Here is a 17,753-nt window from a genome sequence, read left to right as displayed (position 1 = left end):
ATGATTAAATTGAATAGCACTGTCAATCAACTAGATCTAACTGAAATTTATAGACTATTTCATATTCCACATATGATCGAATACACAGTCTTCTCAGGCTCATGCAGAACATCTACCATGACAGACCACATTCTGAGCCATAAAACACAGCTTAAGAAATTTAAAACAACAGAAACCATACACAGTATGTTCTCACACCACAGTGGAATTAAACTAGAAATCATTAATAGAAAGATACCTGGAAACCCTCCAAACGCTTGGAGATTAAGCACACTTGTAAATAACAGGTTAAAGGAGAAGTCTAAAGAGAAATTTAAATATATTTTAAACTAAATGAAATTAGTATATAACATCAAAATTTGGGGATGAAGTGAAAGCAGTGTTTTGCAGGAAATGTTTAGCTCTGAATGCATACATAGTAAAGAAAAAGGATCTAAAACCAGTAATTAAAGCTTCTTTTAAAAAAAAACTAGAAAAAGAATGGCAATTAAACACAAAATAAGCAGAAGAAAATAAATAATAAAAATTAGAGCAGAAATCAATGAAATTTAAGCCAGGAAATCAATAGAAAAGAATCAATGAAACCAAAAACTGGTTCTTTGAAACAACTGATAAAACTGATAAACCTCTAAGCCATGTTAACTAAGAAAACAGAAGACAAAAATTACTAATATCAGTAATGCCATGAACAACTTGGAACTTGAAATTTTAAAAACGTGACATCTACATTAACACCAAAAAATGAAATTCTTAGTTATAAATCTAATAAAATATGTGTAAGAGCTGCTAAAAGAAATTAAAGAACTAAATAAATGGAGAGATACTCCACGTTCCTGTACATGAAGACTCAATACTGTTAAGATGTCAGTTCTTCAGACCTGATTTACAGATTCAATGCCAATTCCAATCAAAATCTCAAGTTATTTTGCAGCTGTCAACAAACTGATCCTAAAGTTTATATGGAGAGGCAAAAGACGAGAATAGCCAACACAACACTGAATGAGAAGAACGAAGCTGGAGGACGGAAACTACCCAACTTCAAGACTTATTATAAAACTACAGTAATTAAGACAGTGTGGTACCGGTGAAAGAACAGATAAATATATGAAGAGAACAAAACAGAAAGCTCAGAAATAGACCCAGAGAGTCCACTGGGGTTTGACAAAGGAACAAAAAGCAGTTCAACAGAGAAAGGACAGTATTATCAACAAATGGTACTGGTACAACTGAACAGCCACATGCAAAAAGAAAAGAATCTAAGAGACACAGACCTTACACCTTTCACAAAAACTAACTAAAGCCACAGACTAGGAATAAATCTGCATCTGAAACATGCATCTGAAAAAGGGCTGGTATCAAAATATCCAAAGAACTCTTAAAATGAAACAATAAGAAGACATCCCACTTTTTAAAAGGGCAAAAGATAACAGATACCTCACTAAAAATGTACAGTTGGCAAATAAAGATACAAAAAGTTGCTAAACATCATATGTCATTAGGGAATTGACAATTTCAACAAGATACTATCACACATAATAGAATGGCTACAATTCAAAACAATAACACCACCAAGTGCTGGGGAGGATGTGGAACAGTAGGAATTCTCAATAATTGCTGGTGGAAATGCAGAGTGGTACTTCGGAAGACAATTTGGCAGTTTGTTGCAAAACTAAGCATACATCCATCCTTCATATTTACCCAGATGAACTGAAAACATATCCACACAAAACCTGCACATGAATTTTCAAAATAGCTTTACTCGTAATTGCCAAAACCTGGAAGCAACCGAGATGTCAATAGGTAGATGGATAATCAAACTGTGGTACATCCATACAATGGAATGTTAGTCAGTGCTAAGAAGAAATAAGCTATCAAACCACAAAAAGACTTGGAGGAACCTTAAATGCATATTGCCAAGTGAAAGAAATCAATCTGAAAAGGCTACATATTGTATCATTCGAACTGTATGACACTCTGGAAAAAGCAAAACTACGGAGTCAGGTCTGCAAGTAAAGTTCCTGAATGGCAAGGAGTTGGAGATTTACAGGCACCAAATGGCTACAGATGAATTTTGATCAGGGAACAGCCAGGCCAAGATTTTGCTGTAAATGGAGCAACAAGGGAAATGGGTTGAAGGTGGTTGAGACTGAAAGTAAGCCAGTTAGAGGTAAATAGGAGAGAAAGGATGAGAGCAGAGGTGACAAGGGATGTACTTAGCGATATGGCCCAGTGGCATCTGGGGGAAAGAGGCTTGAGGCAGCCTAACCTTAACTCTCTTTGCGGCCTTTTTCCCTCTTATTCTATGATATGTTTTAAAAGTCCCTCCCAGTGATTCTGATGCACTATAGTTTCAGAACCACTGCTACAGAAAGATGCAGTAACTACAAAGGCTAAACACAGAATGTTGGGTCCCACCCTTAGTTTCTGATTCAGTAGGTCTGGCATGGGGCTCAAGCATTTGATTTCTAACAAGTTCCCAGGTGGTGCTGATGCTGCTGGTCTGGGGGCCACTGAGAACCCCTGCTCGAGAGCACTGACAATTACTACTTCCTTCTTAAAACTCTCCTTCCTTGGCATCCTGTGCCATTTTCCTACAGGCCCACCCCTCACACTGGAAAACTCTGGGGCAAGAATACAAATGGAGGCCCACATATCTGATGTATAGAGTTTTAAAGTTTTATAGATAAAACTAAAATCTCCTTGGAGCTTCACACTGAAACAGGACATCATGAGAAGTGGCCCCCAGCCCTGCAAATCCTGCTTCTTTTCCCACCTGGACTCAGTTCTGTGCTGCTTGGCGGCCTCTCCCCAAGAGTGGGGACACCCCAACCTGCTATCCAGGCACCCTGCACCACCACCCTCAAACGCCACCCCTTAGAGGGATCTACCATCAGAAGGACGAGGAGAGGCCCACAGAGGTCCTTGAAGCCCAGTTAGGGCCCGTGAGTAAAAAATTCCAGGGTCCCAGGACCTACAGCTTTGGCTTCAAGGGGCTTTCAGTATCTGGATAGGGACATCCCCTCAGCTCTGGGACTCTTCACCCTGTGGAGAGGGCAGAGGAAGAGGACCAGACCGAGGCCATATGAAGGGCAGGTGCAGGTAAAGGTCACCCTCTTGCGTGAGGCTAGGTGGCGGCCCGCTTTTTTGACCACTCTATCTGTTCCTGCTCAGCTTCTGTCATTGGCTCAAATTTTTGTGCTCCCCATGCTTCTGCCTTTTACAGTAGAAGTTCTTGATTTGGAGGGGTGTCTTGAGGAAAATACGTGAATCCCCTCAAGAGGTACACAAAATTGTGAATGTATGAGAGTGCATTTTTCTGGGGGCAGGGAGATGCATCATTTCTATTGTATTCAGAAAGGGATCTGTGATTGCCTCCTGTCAGAAGGATGTAAGAACTACTACAACACTGATACTTTGTTTTAGGTTTTATTTTAGATGTATGTTAATGACGCTTAAAGATGTTGTCCGGTACAGACCTCTTCTTAAAACCTCAAAACTGGCCATCAAACTGGCTACAGGGCTTTTCTTAGTATCTTTCACACATCTCATTTTGAAATCCCAAACTAAATCTGTCTTCTCCCTAACCTGTTCTGTATTTCCTGTGCTACCTACTTCAGTGCATTGTCTCAAAAACCACCTGAATTCCCCTCTCCCTCCTTCCTTCTCACTCCCTGTTATCTTCACATTCAGTGGGTTCTGAATTTACTCTAATTCTTTCTCAAACTCACCTCCCCCTTTTTTCGCAGAATCACAACTGTACTCATTCCAATTAATATAACTGCTTGGTTCCTCATTCTTGAAAAGTTTGAGGGCTTAGATTGGTTTTGTTTTGTGTTTCTTGCATGGATTGGATACAAAGTGGCCTTGGAAAGTCAAGAGGAAGAAAAGAACTTTGGAATAAGAATCAGAATTGGTCCAGGAATTTCTGCATAATGACTAAGAATAACTCCATGATGAGCCTTTATAATTAGCTGTAGAGATGCATTTAAACTCCTTTCTTCAACGTGATTACTACAGTTCCTCCATTACTATGAACTTTTCAACACTAGCAGCTTTAAAAGTGGTACTGTTCATATTTCTGGGTCATTGTAATAGGTTCAGATAATAAGGCTGAGCACCTAAATAGAGCATTAATCTCCATTAGGACACAGGGGGTAAAAAAATCAATGTAGCTGGCATTAGGACAGTTTATTTTCCAGCCAATCTAATGCTGATTTTAATTTTTCTGAAAATGAAGGTAAACACAGTGGACAGAGATGCCACCTTGTATAAAATGATTAGTGGGGAATGCAATGCCCGAATAGAGTCTACAAGGGAAAAAAAAATTTTTTTAATGGTAAAATGGTCGTTTGATCCATCCAAAACTCTTCTGCTTTGAATTCTTTGAAATTACATAGAAGCTATGTTATTACTGTGTATCTAGAAACTGCGTCCTTGGATTTATGTACAGACACTTTTTAGGATGTAAATACATTTTTAAAATCTGCATTTCTGTGTAAAATGCGCTCTCCTGACCAGTTGTTCCCAGCTCTGACTCCAGGTACAATTCTCAAAGTCTATGGACCAAGAACTCCTCTGGAAATAGTGGTTTCTACCGTGTCTAGCCTTTTTTTTTTTTTTTTTTTCAAATTTTACAGACGGTGAAGATGTTACTACTTCACCAAGGTCAGACGGAGGTAAAAGTGGACCCGATTTTTGTTTGTTTGGGGGCCCAATTATCTCAACCGAACACAAAGCTGTAAAATAATCAACTAGGTGAAATAATTAACCAGCTTGTTCAGACCTGTATACAGTCAGCGCAACCAGAGCACATTCGTGAGGGCGGGGGTGAGGTTTGCAGTGGGCTCTGCGCAGGGTTACCCTCCACCTCAGAGGAAGAGAAAATGAGGCTATGGACCGGATGGTACAGTCAGTCCCGGAAAGTGTCAGGAACTGACTTATGACCTCCCGTAAAAATACCGGACGGGAACACTTCAACTTCCCGGCGCCGGTGGGGACGCTACCTTTACCCGAAGGAGGTCCGGGCTGCACCGACTGGCCATTCCCTTGCCCCCAACTAAGATGGCGCCGGTCACGTGAGCCAATCAGATCACTCTACGCAAGGACCGTCAATCGCTCGCTCCCCCAGGTTGCTTCCGCCCAGAGCTCGGACATAGCCAATCAGTGCCGCTCCAAGCAGACGTGCGCCTGACGTCAGCGACGGGGGCGGAGCCAATTTGGGATTTTTGGCGGGTCTGGCTGAGGGAAGGAAAGGACTGAGGAGCCGGTAAGGAGCGAAGCGGGTCTGGGTGTATGGGTGGCGGTGAGAGGGCCTGAGGCGCGAGTCTGCGAGAGAGTTTTGTGAGCTCCGAGGGCGGGAGACGCGGAGCCCGGGGACGCTCAGGTCGACTCGTCTGGAATTGGGCGAGCGCGGGGCCGGCCTGGGCCGAGCGCGGGGCCTGCGCGGGGTCGGCGGCGGGATGGGCGCTGAGTCCAGAGGGACGGAGGGTGTCGGGGCGGGGGGCTGCGGACACTTACGAAACGCACCGTGAGGTGCCAGGAGTCCCGCAGTCTACGCTGTTTAAGGGTCCAGTTTTTCGTTTTTACAGGTAGCCTTTTAAAACGCTTGCTAAATGCATGCCGTTTCGACCTTCTCTTATTCATTTATTTATTTGCTTAAATTCATGATTTGCTAATAGTTACTGAATGCGTGCCATGTGCGGGGCTCCAAACACCCAGCACTTCTGTCCTCGTGAAGTTTATAGTTTAAAGAGGATAATGGATAATAGACAGGTACCCCTTAGTAGTGTGTACGGTGAAGTCATGAAAAGGCTGAGGTGAAAGGTTATCAACAGGGCCTGGTCACATAGGGTGGTCTGGAAAGGCTTAGAAAAACTGATACTTCAGCAGAGACTGAAAGATGAGAAGGAGCTAGGGGAGAGCTTTCCAAAGAGACTGAGGCCTGAAAGCACTCGAGTGTTCAAGAAGTTGAAAGCAGGCTAGTGTGGTCGAAGCTTGGTTTGGGGGTGAGTAGAGTTGGGTGGAGCAGACCCACAGAAAAGATGAGGAAGTACAAGTAGGCAGGAGAGAGTAGCCATGGCCTCTTGGGCTTTGTAAATTTTGTTCTAAGGGCAATGGAAAAATCATTTAAAAAGTTTTATGGAGGAAATACCACAATGTGACCTATGTTCCTAAAAGATTGTCAAGAAAAGCAAAGATTACTGTAGCTGTTATACAGAGGATAAATGACGGGGATAGAGAGACTAGTGCAGGAAGCTAACACGGTGGTCCAGGCGAAGGATTGATGGTTGCTTGGACTAGGCTTTTGGTGGTGAAACTGGGGAGAAATGAAAGATTTGAACACTATATTGGAGGTAGAATCCATAGCACTTGTCAGATGGTCCTAGATGTGAGGGTGAGAAAGAATGCGTATGTTTGGGGAGGGAATAGAGGGTTGGTTATAGAAATGAACACGACAGTTTGCTCCCACCTAACCTTCAGGAAGTTTACAATCCAACAGATTCCCCAGTAGACAGCATAGCACAGGGCACATGATGGGTCCATGGAAATATTTGTTGAATAAATAAAAACAAAGCACCATAATCATTACTTGATGTTGGCCTTACCAGGGTCACATATATTATAGAGCACGTACAAGTTAAATAATAAGCTAGAAAAATTTACACTTTTTGCTTGTAGTTTTAAAAATCATTTTAAATTAAAAAAGGAAAGGGCACAGAATGACATGAATTTATCATAATTAACTATGCCAACTATTCCTCTTGAGTTTTACTAACTTGTACTGAATCAAAATCTTGATGTGACTAAGGCTGCAACTAAGTAGAACTTTCATGGATAATGAAGACATCAAACGAGTTACAAGAAACAAAACAGATAGTAGCCCTAATATTTAGACCAGCCTAAATAATACCTGTTCACAATTTGTCTCATCTGTGTAATCTAGTGTCATACCAACTACTCTGTACCTCAGTTGAGTTTCTATAACCATTGCTTGGAGATAAGAAAAAGGGACTGCTTCCATCCTAGGAGGCAGATGGTGGTGGTGGTGGAGTGAGAAATGGCCAGAGTCTTGATGAATTCTGAGCTTAAGGCCCTAGAATTTGGAGGATTCTAGATTTGTTGGATATGCAATGTGAGAGAGAAGAATCAAGGGTGACTTTTGTAATGTTGCTTTCACACAGCCAAGACTGCATCACTGCCATCGCCTGGGCACCTGATCCTCTTTTAGTGGTTCTCCATCACCGCTGTTCTCTGGACATCATGGATGGTAAGTCCTGGCAGTTTTCTCAGTTTCTCTTTGTTTCATGGGAAACCACCCTTTTGTCTATGGGCTTGTTATTTATTCCACTTATAAAATAGTGAAAATTGCTACCCTACCCTCAAGTATTATCTGAACGGTTCAAAAGAAATCTCACTTCAGTCAGTGAATGTTACTTGTTTTAATCAGGTGGGATTTCCCTTCCTGAAAGCGGTGATTGTCTTTAACAATAATGATAGTTGGCATGCACTTACTGTGTGCCAGGTGCTGCTCTAAGATCTTACAGTCAGCCCTGCATATCTGAGGGTTCTGCATCTGTGGATTCAACCAACCGTGGATAGAAAATATTCGAGAGAAAAAAAATTTCAGAAAGTTCCAAAAAGCAGCACTTGAATTTGCTGAGCCCTGGCAGCTATTTACATAGTATTTACATTGTATTAGATATTATAAGTAATCTAGAGGTGATACTAATGTAAAGGAGGGTGTGTGTAGCTTATATTCAAGTACATTTTATATAAGGGACTTGAGCATCTGCAGATTTTGGTATCTGCTTGGGGTCCTGGAACAAATGCCCTGTGGATGACGAGGACGACTATATTAACTGATTTAATCCTCACAGCAACCGTATTTTATAGACGGGAAGACATGTTTGGTAACTTTTCACAGGTGAAACTGTGAGAGCAGGGATTTGAACCCAGGCAGTGTGACTTTAGAGTTCACATTTGATATTGAAATCTGTTGAAGTGGTTTTAGTCTAGCCCTGACTTAAATTCTTACAGTCCTTTGAAATTTTATTTTACAGAGATGTGTGCAAAATATTTACCTAGTAAAGAGATATTGTTCCAGTTAGCAAAGCTTAGCCTGAGAGCAGCACAGAAATGATTGTGCTGGCTATGAAAAGACCTTAACAAGCATTATTTTTCTGGTTGTGCAATTTTAACGTCCAAGTTTATTACACTTTGCTCTTTAAAAAAAAATTAAAGCCAAATGTTAAAATTCATCATACTGTGACAATATGTGAAATTGATTGCACCTTTAATATAATGGTAGTTTCCTGTTTCCTAAAATCACCTAATTACCTACAGAGCCATTGATGTAATACAAACTGTAAGTTTTTGCTTTGAGATGGTCATGAGAATAAGTAGTAAATGGGTCTGTGTTCTCTAAGAAATCATTGTATTTAATGAAATCTCATTTGTTTGGCATGGCTTCACAATTTGTTCCAATATAGACAAAATCAAAAAGTTTACCGAAACTAGTTGCTGTTGAATGACATCCCTGCTTACATGCTAGTAGAGAGAGCAAGATAATAACAAATAAGTAAGAAAATATGAGGTAGTTGGTAATATGGGAGACACTGGAATGAGTTTGGATGCTGAGAAGAATGCACCCTGTATGACAGTGATTGCCATGGGGCCTGGAGGCAGTGGAAAGGAGCTGGCATAGATTTGACATAATAAACTTCTAAAAAAAATTTTTTAAACGAACTAAAGGCCAGAAGCAAACATGACCAAATGTTAATGTTGGCTAATTTAGGGTGGTGAGATACGAGTACTTTTTTTTTTTTTTTGAGTTATAGTCAGTTTACAATGTATCAATTTCCAGTGTAAAGCACAGTTATTCAGTTACACATGAGAACATACATATATTCATTGTCACATTCTTTTTCACTGTGAGCTACCACAAGATCTTGTATATATTTCCCTGTGCTATACAGTATAATCTTTTCTATCTATTCTGCATATGCCTTTCAGTAAGCTGAGTGCTTTTAACATAATTCATTGTACTTTTCTATATTTAAAAAAATTGCTCAAACAATTAAAAAGTGAGGGAATATGTACATTTAGGACCTAAATGTATGCTTAGTGTGTTCTTTCCATTATTCCCTTGTGGGTTGAATTTCATATGCAGGAAGTTGTCTGATTAGCTGACGTAGCTCAGATAAAGAGACCTAGCCCAGTGCCTGGCCCACTGTGGTTAGTAAGCAGATATTGGTCCTTTTTTCTTAGCCCCGTGCTCTCTGAGAAGCACTTGGAGAGAGGAGAAATGGAATTAAGAACAATAATTATACCAGGCAAAACGGTGAATCTGCGGAGTCATTTTAACTGCCTTTTGAATGTTGAATGTTTTAACTCCGCTTGTCAACAGTGGTTTTTCACGGGTAGGCTTCCTTTCTTTCCTTTTTCCTATAGGGGAGGAAGATGATTTGTCTCTGCTGACTGCACTGCTGGAGGAGAATGAGTTGGCCTTGGATTGTAATTCACAGGAGAGTCAGCCCTTGACGCAGGATGTTGGTGAACCCGACTCATTCGATGAGCTCTTTGACACTGATGGTGATGGTGAATCTTACACAGAGGAGGCTAATGATGAAGTGGAAAAGCCTGAAGACCAAAAGGAGAATCTGGCTGCACTCTTTGGAGACACAGAAGACTTAACTGATGAGGAGGAAGTTCCTATGTTGCAGTCAACTGAAAAGAGGGTCCTCCCAGCTCCTGCTCCCAGACAAGGAAAGACTAACCAGGAGTTGCAAGGTGCCTTAACTACTTGCTTTCTCTAATTTCTTTATGATAGACCAGATGAAGACCATCTATTGGACAGCTTTCTTCCAAATAGCTGCTGAGTCAGGGGTAGAGATAAATGACTTTGCCAAAAAAAGTGTGTAAGTTAGTGGATCAAACATTTCAAGCCAGCATTTGAGCATACAGAGAACCCCTTATATCAGTGTCAACCGGCTGTGATTGATCCTCTGCTGAATTGTTCTAACATTTCTCATGCTTATTAAGGAAAAATATTATTTTAGGACTTATGTGCACGTGGAGGCAAGGACAAGACTACAAAGCTGGCACACATTCTATTTGAGCAGAAGACCATGTCTAAACAGACACATGGAGGAGTGCCCTTTTCTTATTCCTGGCATCTTCTCTTATATATTTTTAAATTACATACAATAAAATGCAGTTTCAGCCAACTGTTTATTCTAATACAGGAGCCAGAATTTATTGTATTATGATAATTTATGGAATGTGTAATTATTTCTTGACTCCTAAAAGCTTGTTAGCTATGAATATGTGTCTATAATATCTGTCAATAGTACAAATTCGTAACCAGGTTTGTTATTAGAGGTTTAATTGCTGGAAATAAAATGCTTATTTCTCTGAGGGGACCACTTTGAAGTGCCAGAGTTAATTGCGAGTTCTTGGCATGGATTATATTGTGGGTCTTGAGGTTTTGGGGGAGCGATGGGTGGACACCAAAAGTAGTTCCAGCAATCTCATCATGTGTAATATTTCCTCTGGTCTGGTTCATAAATCAGTGTATTTCTCTTTCCTAGATGAATTAAAGAAGTTGCAAGAGCAAATGAAATCCTTACAAGAACAGCTAAAGCTAGCGACAATTAAACCACCCGCCAGTCCAGCCCTTCTGCGTAAATCCCCAGGTAATCAGACTCATTCTAGGAATTCTAATTCATACATTTATAATTCATGACTTCTGCATCCAACTCCTGATAAAACAGCTGCTGAGCCCCTTTCTCAATTTTCGTTACTAATTTCTTTTACTTTTAATCAAGTAGATAAGGCTCCACGTCCCCCTCTTAAGGAGAAGAAAGTTCAGAGAATTCAGGAGTCAGCATGCCTTTCTGCGGAGCTCGAAGTCCCTGCTGCACCAAACCCCAGGCAGGTGGCCCGGGCACCGAAGCTTTCACCAGCAGGTGGAGTACTCAAGGCCTCCCTGGTTTCTCACTGCTTGGGCTCTGTTTAACATACATTTTGGCAGTGTCGTGTGTGCATGTGTGTTTCGGTCTGTCTTACCTGCACATTGAGAAAAGTAAGTTTCTTAGAAATGGGAACCATATGCTGTATTTTGTACTCTTTTCTCTGCATCTCATAGTGCTTACACAATCCTTAGGTAGAGGGTAGGTATTTACTAAATACTTAATTGGTTAAATTATTTTTAACTCTATAGTCCTGTAGTTGACTTGAATTCTAGTAAGTATAACCACTGGGTGAGTCCTCTATTGAGCCAGAGGGTCTATTCTTTAGAAAAGGCTTCTTTGCCAGGAGTATAGAATGATACTCAAATAAAATCCTATTTCAGCAAACACATATATACACACAAAATAAAATGAAGAGGATTTGTAAGCACTGTGTATTGCTTTTGTTGTACTGTCTTTTTGCCCAAAGTGATTATTCTTTGGAAGGTCTAAGACAAAATGGTCTGGAGATAATATAGCTTAGAGTGAGCAGCATTTTATTGTCACACATGTTCAAAAAGGCCCTTTTGACTACTTATGACATCTGACACAGCAGTACAGAATAGCTGCAAGCTCGGAGTGTTCATATGTTTTGACAACAAATTGTATATTCCATGTATTCACTTACGAATAGTGTCCATCCCCTTAGCACCTTTAATATTACTATGGTGTTTCATTAAGCAGTGTCCAAAGTTTGGTTTTGAAAGGACAATGCAGGGATAGGGTTTCCAGAGATTCTGAAGTTCTCGGGTTGCCCTGGTACCTAGCTTGGGAGCAGTGATCCATAGTTACTTTGAGGGTAAACAGCAATCTTACTCAAGAGAGAGTGATATTTTCTTAAGGAGGATATCCCAGCTTTCTAGCCTTCAGAAGCGTTATCAAATGCTTCTCAAGTATGAAAAGTAACCACATCAGTAGAATAACCCTGGTCCCCTCTGATTTCGCCCCACCCCGCAAATAATATGAAACGGTTTGAAATGAAATAAGAAAAGAGAAAAAAAAAACAAGAGAAGAAAGCAGAGCTAACTTTAGATTTTTTTCCAGGGAGACCTTGATCTGTGCAAAAATGTCCATCAATTATTGATTTCTAAAGCGGAGCTCTTACTCCCTTATGACATCTACCGTGGTGCTCCATGTAGGGTGAACACACAATAAATGTCATTGCACAGAAGAGCAGTGTTCTAGGGCAGCACTGATACTGCAAGACACTAGCCACATGTGGCTGTTTAATTTAGATTAAATTAAGATACTTATTTCCTTAGAAACACTAGTCAGTTTCAAGTGACCAATGTCCACAAGTGGCTGGTGGCCACCACGTTGCACAGCACTGCTATAAAACATTTCCATACTGCAGAAAGTTCTTTTGGACTATGCTGCAGACATTTGAGGGTAGTCAGAAGTGATCCTATGAGCTTCCTTTGTTCTTTTAAGATTGGTTATTGCCTGTGTTGATTAAAAAAATTCCATAAAAAGTGTAGTTATCAGTGTGGAACTTAACTTTTTAATTAATTTTTTAGCGCCCAAAAGCTCATCTTCAAAGTTGACAAGTGTGCCCTCCCAACCACTCCGAACGACTCCTGGAAACAAGCCTAGTGGGATGACGAGAGATCAGAGCGCAGGGACCCCCAGGACCTCTGTGGAAATGGCTCAGACAGTGTCTGTGGAAGCCTTCTCTGGGCTTAGACTCAGGTCAGTAGCTGTAACAGCCCACTCACTCTGTTCACATGCCTCACAAGATGCCTCTTCCTCCTCCCAGAGAGCGCGCCTTCCAGATATAGTGTGTGTGCCGCAGATCCGCCTAAGACCACCAGCTTGTGAACTTGACAGAACTTGGCTGTCGGCACTGCGTTTGACTCAGTACATTTGCATATGAAATGTCTAAGGAAGACTTTTTTCTTGTTTATACGATGAATAGCAGATATGTTTTCATAAAAAGGAATTGAATAAATATATTTAATCAGAAACTGATAGAAACAGTGATAGAAAAAAAAAAGAAATAGTGATAGAGATTATTTTTAAAAACCTAAAGTTATATACAGTTTAACCAGGATGGTAGTATCTTGTAATTGATGTTAAGAGAAATAGCTGTGCTCTTTCTCTTTCTGATAAAAAAGTTTATCAGTTTATATTCTTTGCGTCTGTTACGTGGAGAAATTTTAAGATATTTGATTAAAATAGGAATAAATCACAGGAGTAGGTCAGGGAACAGCCTGGACTTTTACGTCTTCTGTGCTTTGCATCACTCCTGCGTTGTGTCTCCATGATTACTACACAGCATTAATCCTGACTCTGAAACCGAGTTGCCTTTGGTACCATCCATCTAAGTAGCCAAGAGCAACCTCTCTAGAACACCTGAACCTTGTCAATCTAAACTAAAACTGCTAAGCTCTTATATGGTGTATTATTAAGCAAGGGAGAACACGTGACTGCCAACATGCAGTAGAAGTTTATTGTAAAGACTTTGTACTCTTCAAAATTTGAAAAAATGTTCAGTATCCTAATTACATTTGAGGCAGAGCCTGAGGGATGGAGTACAGTAAAAGCTCACTGAGGGGGCTTCAGGGATCTTTTTCAAGGTAAACATGTCTCTCCTGAGATGACACTGCCTGCCCCAGCCATTTCCCAGTTGTATGTCCCTGCAGATAATAATGACAGATGTTGCTGATGTGAATGTGCTGCTCATGTGAGTTGCCCGGAAGTAGACGAAATTGAAACTCTTCAGCCAAAGCTTCTGAGTGGCCTACAAATTTAGGAGGTTGCAGAATTGTTTGAGTCTCTATAATTCTTCTACCTGAACCTCAGACTCTAAAAATACTCCTAAGGATCGTTTCCTGATAGCAACTTATTAACTCACAGAAATTAGGCAAAGAAAAGGATTTTTCCACCTATGCTGGTGTTTTCCTCTTGAATATTCTTCATTGGTCAGAGTTAGCTCGTGGACTTTCTACTCCAGAAGACTTCTGAAAAAGTCAAAGAGTATGTTTTTTCCTGACTGTTTTCTCTTGTCCTTGAGTATGTAATATGGTCAAACATAGAACAGATATTAATATTCTACTGGAGGAAAATGACCTGCAAACTCACAAATTTTTGGCCAGTCATTAGGAGCAAGAATATATTAATTAAAGCTGGATTCAAAGCTTTTACTTATTATGTGAAAACATGGCTTTAAAAAGATATAATTAGAACCTTTGAAATTCTTGCAGAGTTGATGGAATTGAAATATCTTATCTACTTACAGCAATTCATAATTTTGTATTAAAGTCAAGAGATTATTTTTAAAAGGATGTTATAACTTTATATTAGAATTCAGAAGAAGCTAAAGAATTTGTGGTCTTTATTGTCTACATAAAGCCGAGTTCTAGATCCAAGGAAAAGCAAACATATCTTTAAAAATTATCTTATTTGTATCTGCTGTAAAAAGGTGCTCCTTGTCCATACTGCATAACTAAGCCTCCCTGAGAACAGGTATTTTAGAGACTTCTGTCCATAACACCTCTTCTAACCAATCTACTCCAATGCCAGGTAATCCATTATTAGGATAATAATCTGTTAATTGCTGGATTCTTGACCTAGGAAGCCTCGAGTATCCTCCACAGAAATGAACAAGAAAATGATTGGCCGGAAACTGATCAGACTATCTCAGCTCAAGGAAAAGATGGCAAGTGAGAAACTGGAAGAAATAGACTGGGTGACATTTGGGGTTATACTGAAGAAAATCACTCCACAGAGTTCTAACAGTGTAAGCCATTTTATTAATTTCTCAGCTACTTCATCACAAATTGGCAGTGGGGACTCAGGTTCTTGTTTTGTTACCCAGAGCCCATTGGTATTTCATTTGGAAATAATTGCTAGTAAGTTCCCAAGTTGCCACACCATCATTGGGTACCCAAGGGAAAGCTATGTAAGGAAGGCCCTGCTTAAAGAAGACCTGGTTGCACAGGCCTCTTGGGCTTTTCATTGTCCACATCATTCTTACTCAGTTCACTTGTTGTTTGGTGACGTGTGTGGTTGCCCCCTGATGCTGTAATCCCTCTTGTGGGGGAGGAGCAGGTCCTCAAAGAGGCCAGGTCCACAAATCCTTTGGAGAGCCTTTCTAGGCATAAGATGTCAACCGCAGAAGTTCCAGGATTGCTGACCTGTCCCAGTACAGGATGGCATATTTTATTTGATAGGTATTACAAAAGATCTAACAGGTTTTAAAATTGCAGTTGACTGAGGCATAACAGGAACATTATTTTGTGGCCTTAGGGTAACCCTTGATCTTTCTTTAAGGACCTCCATTTCCTTATCTATAAAATGAAGGAACTGGCTTTTGATCTCAAAAGTCTCTCTCTAAAATACTGCAATTAATCATGCGCATTCTCTAATTTAGATCGTGGCCAACCTCAGATTTTTTGTGAGTTCTGACACCAAGGGTTGAGTTTCAGATTCTGAATCCCGTTCTAGCCCTGTTCTGTCTCAGTAAATGTGAACAAGTCTGGTTTTCACTCAGGTTCTTAACTGCACTACCACTGGCTATAATGACATGGAAATAATAGGTGTGGAATTTATCTGAACTTGTCCATAGATTGTACAAATCCACGAAAGAATAATTATAATACTGAGTCTATGCAATAACTTACTGTAACCTATAACCGTACCCACTCTGGGATGCCTCTGTGGAATAGCTTGATTCAGTGTTGTTTGAATTATTTTGTTTAAAAAAAAAAAATCTGTAAACATAGAAGTTGTTCATAAGTGGCCAGCATTTTGAGTTGCATTTCTTCACGTATCTCTTAATACTTCCAAAACTTTACAGTTAAACACAACTGGTTTTCTTTAAATGATGCTTTTTTCTTCTAAGAAAAAATTTAGAAGCATTGAGCTGAAACCTCCTTATTAATATTAATAACATAATTAATTGGTGATAAATAATAGATTTACTAAATTTATATCAGTTCTTAAATGGAAGTGCCACACTTCCCTTGTTCTTTTAACATTGTGTGTCCATGTGTGTATGCGTACTTGGGTGTGAAATCAGAAAAGCATTGCTGTCCCCTGGACTATTTAGATCCAAGAATTAGAGACTCCAGTATCAAATTTGCCCATTAATTTATAATTAACAGGCATTCTGATGACTACATATTCAGGGTGGGTTATACTTACATCTTTCACAGTAGAATACTTGAACCGTAAATGGAGACAGTTTAACCCATTGTTCAAAATTTATTAAAAACAAGAATAAATATTTGCTCCAGGGGAAAACATTCAGCATCTGGCGACTGAATGATCTTCGTGACCTGACGCGGTACGTGTCGCTGTTCTTGTTTGGGGAGGTTCACAAACAGCTCTGGAAGACTGAGCAGGGTACGGTCGTAGGGCTGCTCAACGCGAACCCCATGAAGCCCAAGGATGGTTCAGAAGAGGTAATAGTCTTTCCACAGTTTTTTATTTTTTTAAATTTTTTTGGTCTTTACAACTTAGCTGATCAGAAATATTTTTATTGGTATACCTCCAGGTAGTAAGTCAAGCTTTTATATTATCTCCATTAAACTTTTTGTTTGTTTGCTTGTTTATCCCTCACCTGCCAGTATTCTGAGTTTTTGGCTACTCTAGAGTATTTTGTAACAACTTTTTTCATTATATCTCCTCAAGTTCATTCCAAGGTTCCTGGAGTTTTTTCAACTCTTGGGCTCAAATCTCCTTAGATCTTGTAAATTTGCATGGCGGCACTGGGAAGGTGAGGTTTTATAGTTGAGAGAACTTTGCTCCATTCGTTAGCACCACCAAAGCTGCAACTTGTGAATTTTCATCTTTTCAGGCAGCATTAGAGTCAGGGTACTACTTACTGATGCTCTAGTAAATTACAAAGCTAGATGCAGTGTGAATAGAAACAGACAAGTTCTCCACGGCGCAGCAAGAAGCTGCTGCTTCTGTTGACAGATTATTTACGTCAGGAGGAGTGAGAATGGAAACAAATCTTCATCTGTTGGTTAGAAATGTGTTTGGCTGCAAGTAACAGAAAAACTTCACCGAAGTTTCTTTTTAATGTTAAATACTGAGGTTTATTTTTCTTACATAGTAAAAAAATCCAGAAATAGGCAGTGTAGTGATGCCAGGGCCAGTGTCTGTGAGTCTCAGCCTTTTCCTCTTGGTCACGAGATACCTTTGGAGTGCTAGCCATCACATCTCCAAGACAGGAAGGAGGCCAGCCTCCTCGCTCTGCTTTTGTCAAGAAAGCAGCCTTCCCAGCTGCCTCCTGCTTGAGTCTCATTGGCCCGAGTGTGGTCATGTGACCATCACTAGCTGTAAAGACTGCTGGGGAAACACATCAGGATCCATCACCTGAGGGTGGGCATTTGGATTCTAAGAGGAAAGACGCAGGAGGGAATGGACAGGGGTGGAGAACTAAGTGTGTCGACTCCACCTCCCATGTCTACAGCCATCTTACAGAGCACTGGCTTCAAATTCCTGTGCACTGATAAGACGGATAAAAAGCCTGCTTAACTCAGGCTAACTGTTATATCCATTCTTGCTGATGAAAGGCCATGCCTTTGTCTGCTTTTAACTCTCTGCCTCTTTTCTCCAGGTGTGCTTATCTATTGATCATCCTCAAAAGATCTTAATTATGGGGGAAGCTCTTGACCTGGGAACCTGTAAAGCAAAGAAGAAGAATGGAGAACCATGTACACAGACCGTGAATTTGGTTGGTTTCAGCCTTCTTGGGGTGGTTTTGCTAAAGAAAGAAACTAATAGGAATATATT

The 17,753-nt window shown here is 40.3% G+C and overlaps 1 protein-coding gene across 5 annotated transcripts in view; it reads left to right on the top strand.

The window, feature by feature from the left end:
• The first annotated feature begins 5,203 nt into the window (after positions 1-5,203).
• Positions 5,204-17,753, top strand: part of MCM10 (minichromosome maintenance 10 replication initiation factor) — a 92,032-nt gene continuing 79,482 nt past the window's right edge. For 4 of the 5 annotated variants that reach the window (XM_072955062.1, XM_072955060.1, XM_072955061.1 and 1 more), the window contains exons 1-9: positions 5,204-5,266; positions 7,182-7,267; positions 9,451-9,789; positions 10,590-10,694; positions 10,830-10,967; positions 12,527-12,698; positions 14,583-14,748; positions 16,247-16,414; positions 17,578-17,694. In XM_072955062.1, the coding sequence (XP_072811163.1) occupies positions 7,261-7,267; positions 9,451-9,789; positions 10,590-10,694; positions 10,830-10,967; positions 12,527-12,698; positions 14,583-14,748; positions 16,247-16,414; positions 17,578-17,694 (1,212 nt within the window). In that variant the 5' untranslated portion in view covers positions 5,204-5,266; positions 7,182-7,260. Of the gene's footprint in view, positions 5,267-7,181; positions 7,268-9,450; positions 9,790-10,589; positions 10,695-10,829; positions 10,968-11,813; positions 11,903-12,526; positions 12,699-14,582; positions 14,749-16,246; positions 16,415-17,577; positions 17,695-17,753 lie in introns of those variants that run through there. The other variant, XM_072955063.1, reaches the window with a different exon arrangement.

Source organism: Vicugna pacos, chromosome 35 (genome assembly GCF_048564905.1).
Source record: "Vicugna pacos chromosome 35, VicPac4, whole genome shotgun sequence".
In the NCBI taxonomy this organism is placed as follows: domain Eukaryota; kingdom Metazoa; phylum Chordata; class Mammalia; order Artiodactyla; family Camelidae; genus Vicugna; species Vicugna pacos.
Note: the sequence above shows the minus strand (reverse complement) of the source record. Positions and strands in the feature narration are given on the sequence as shown.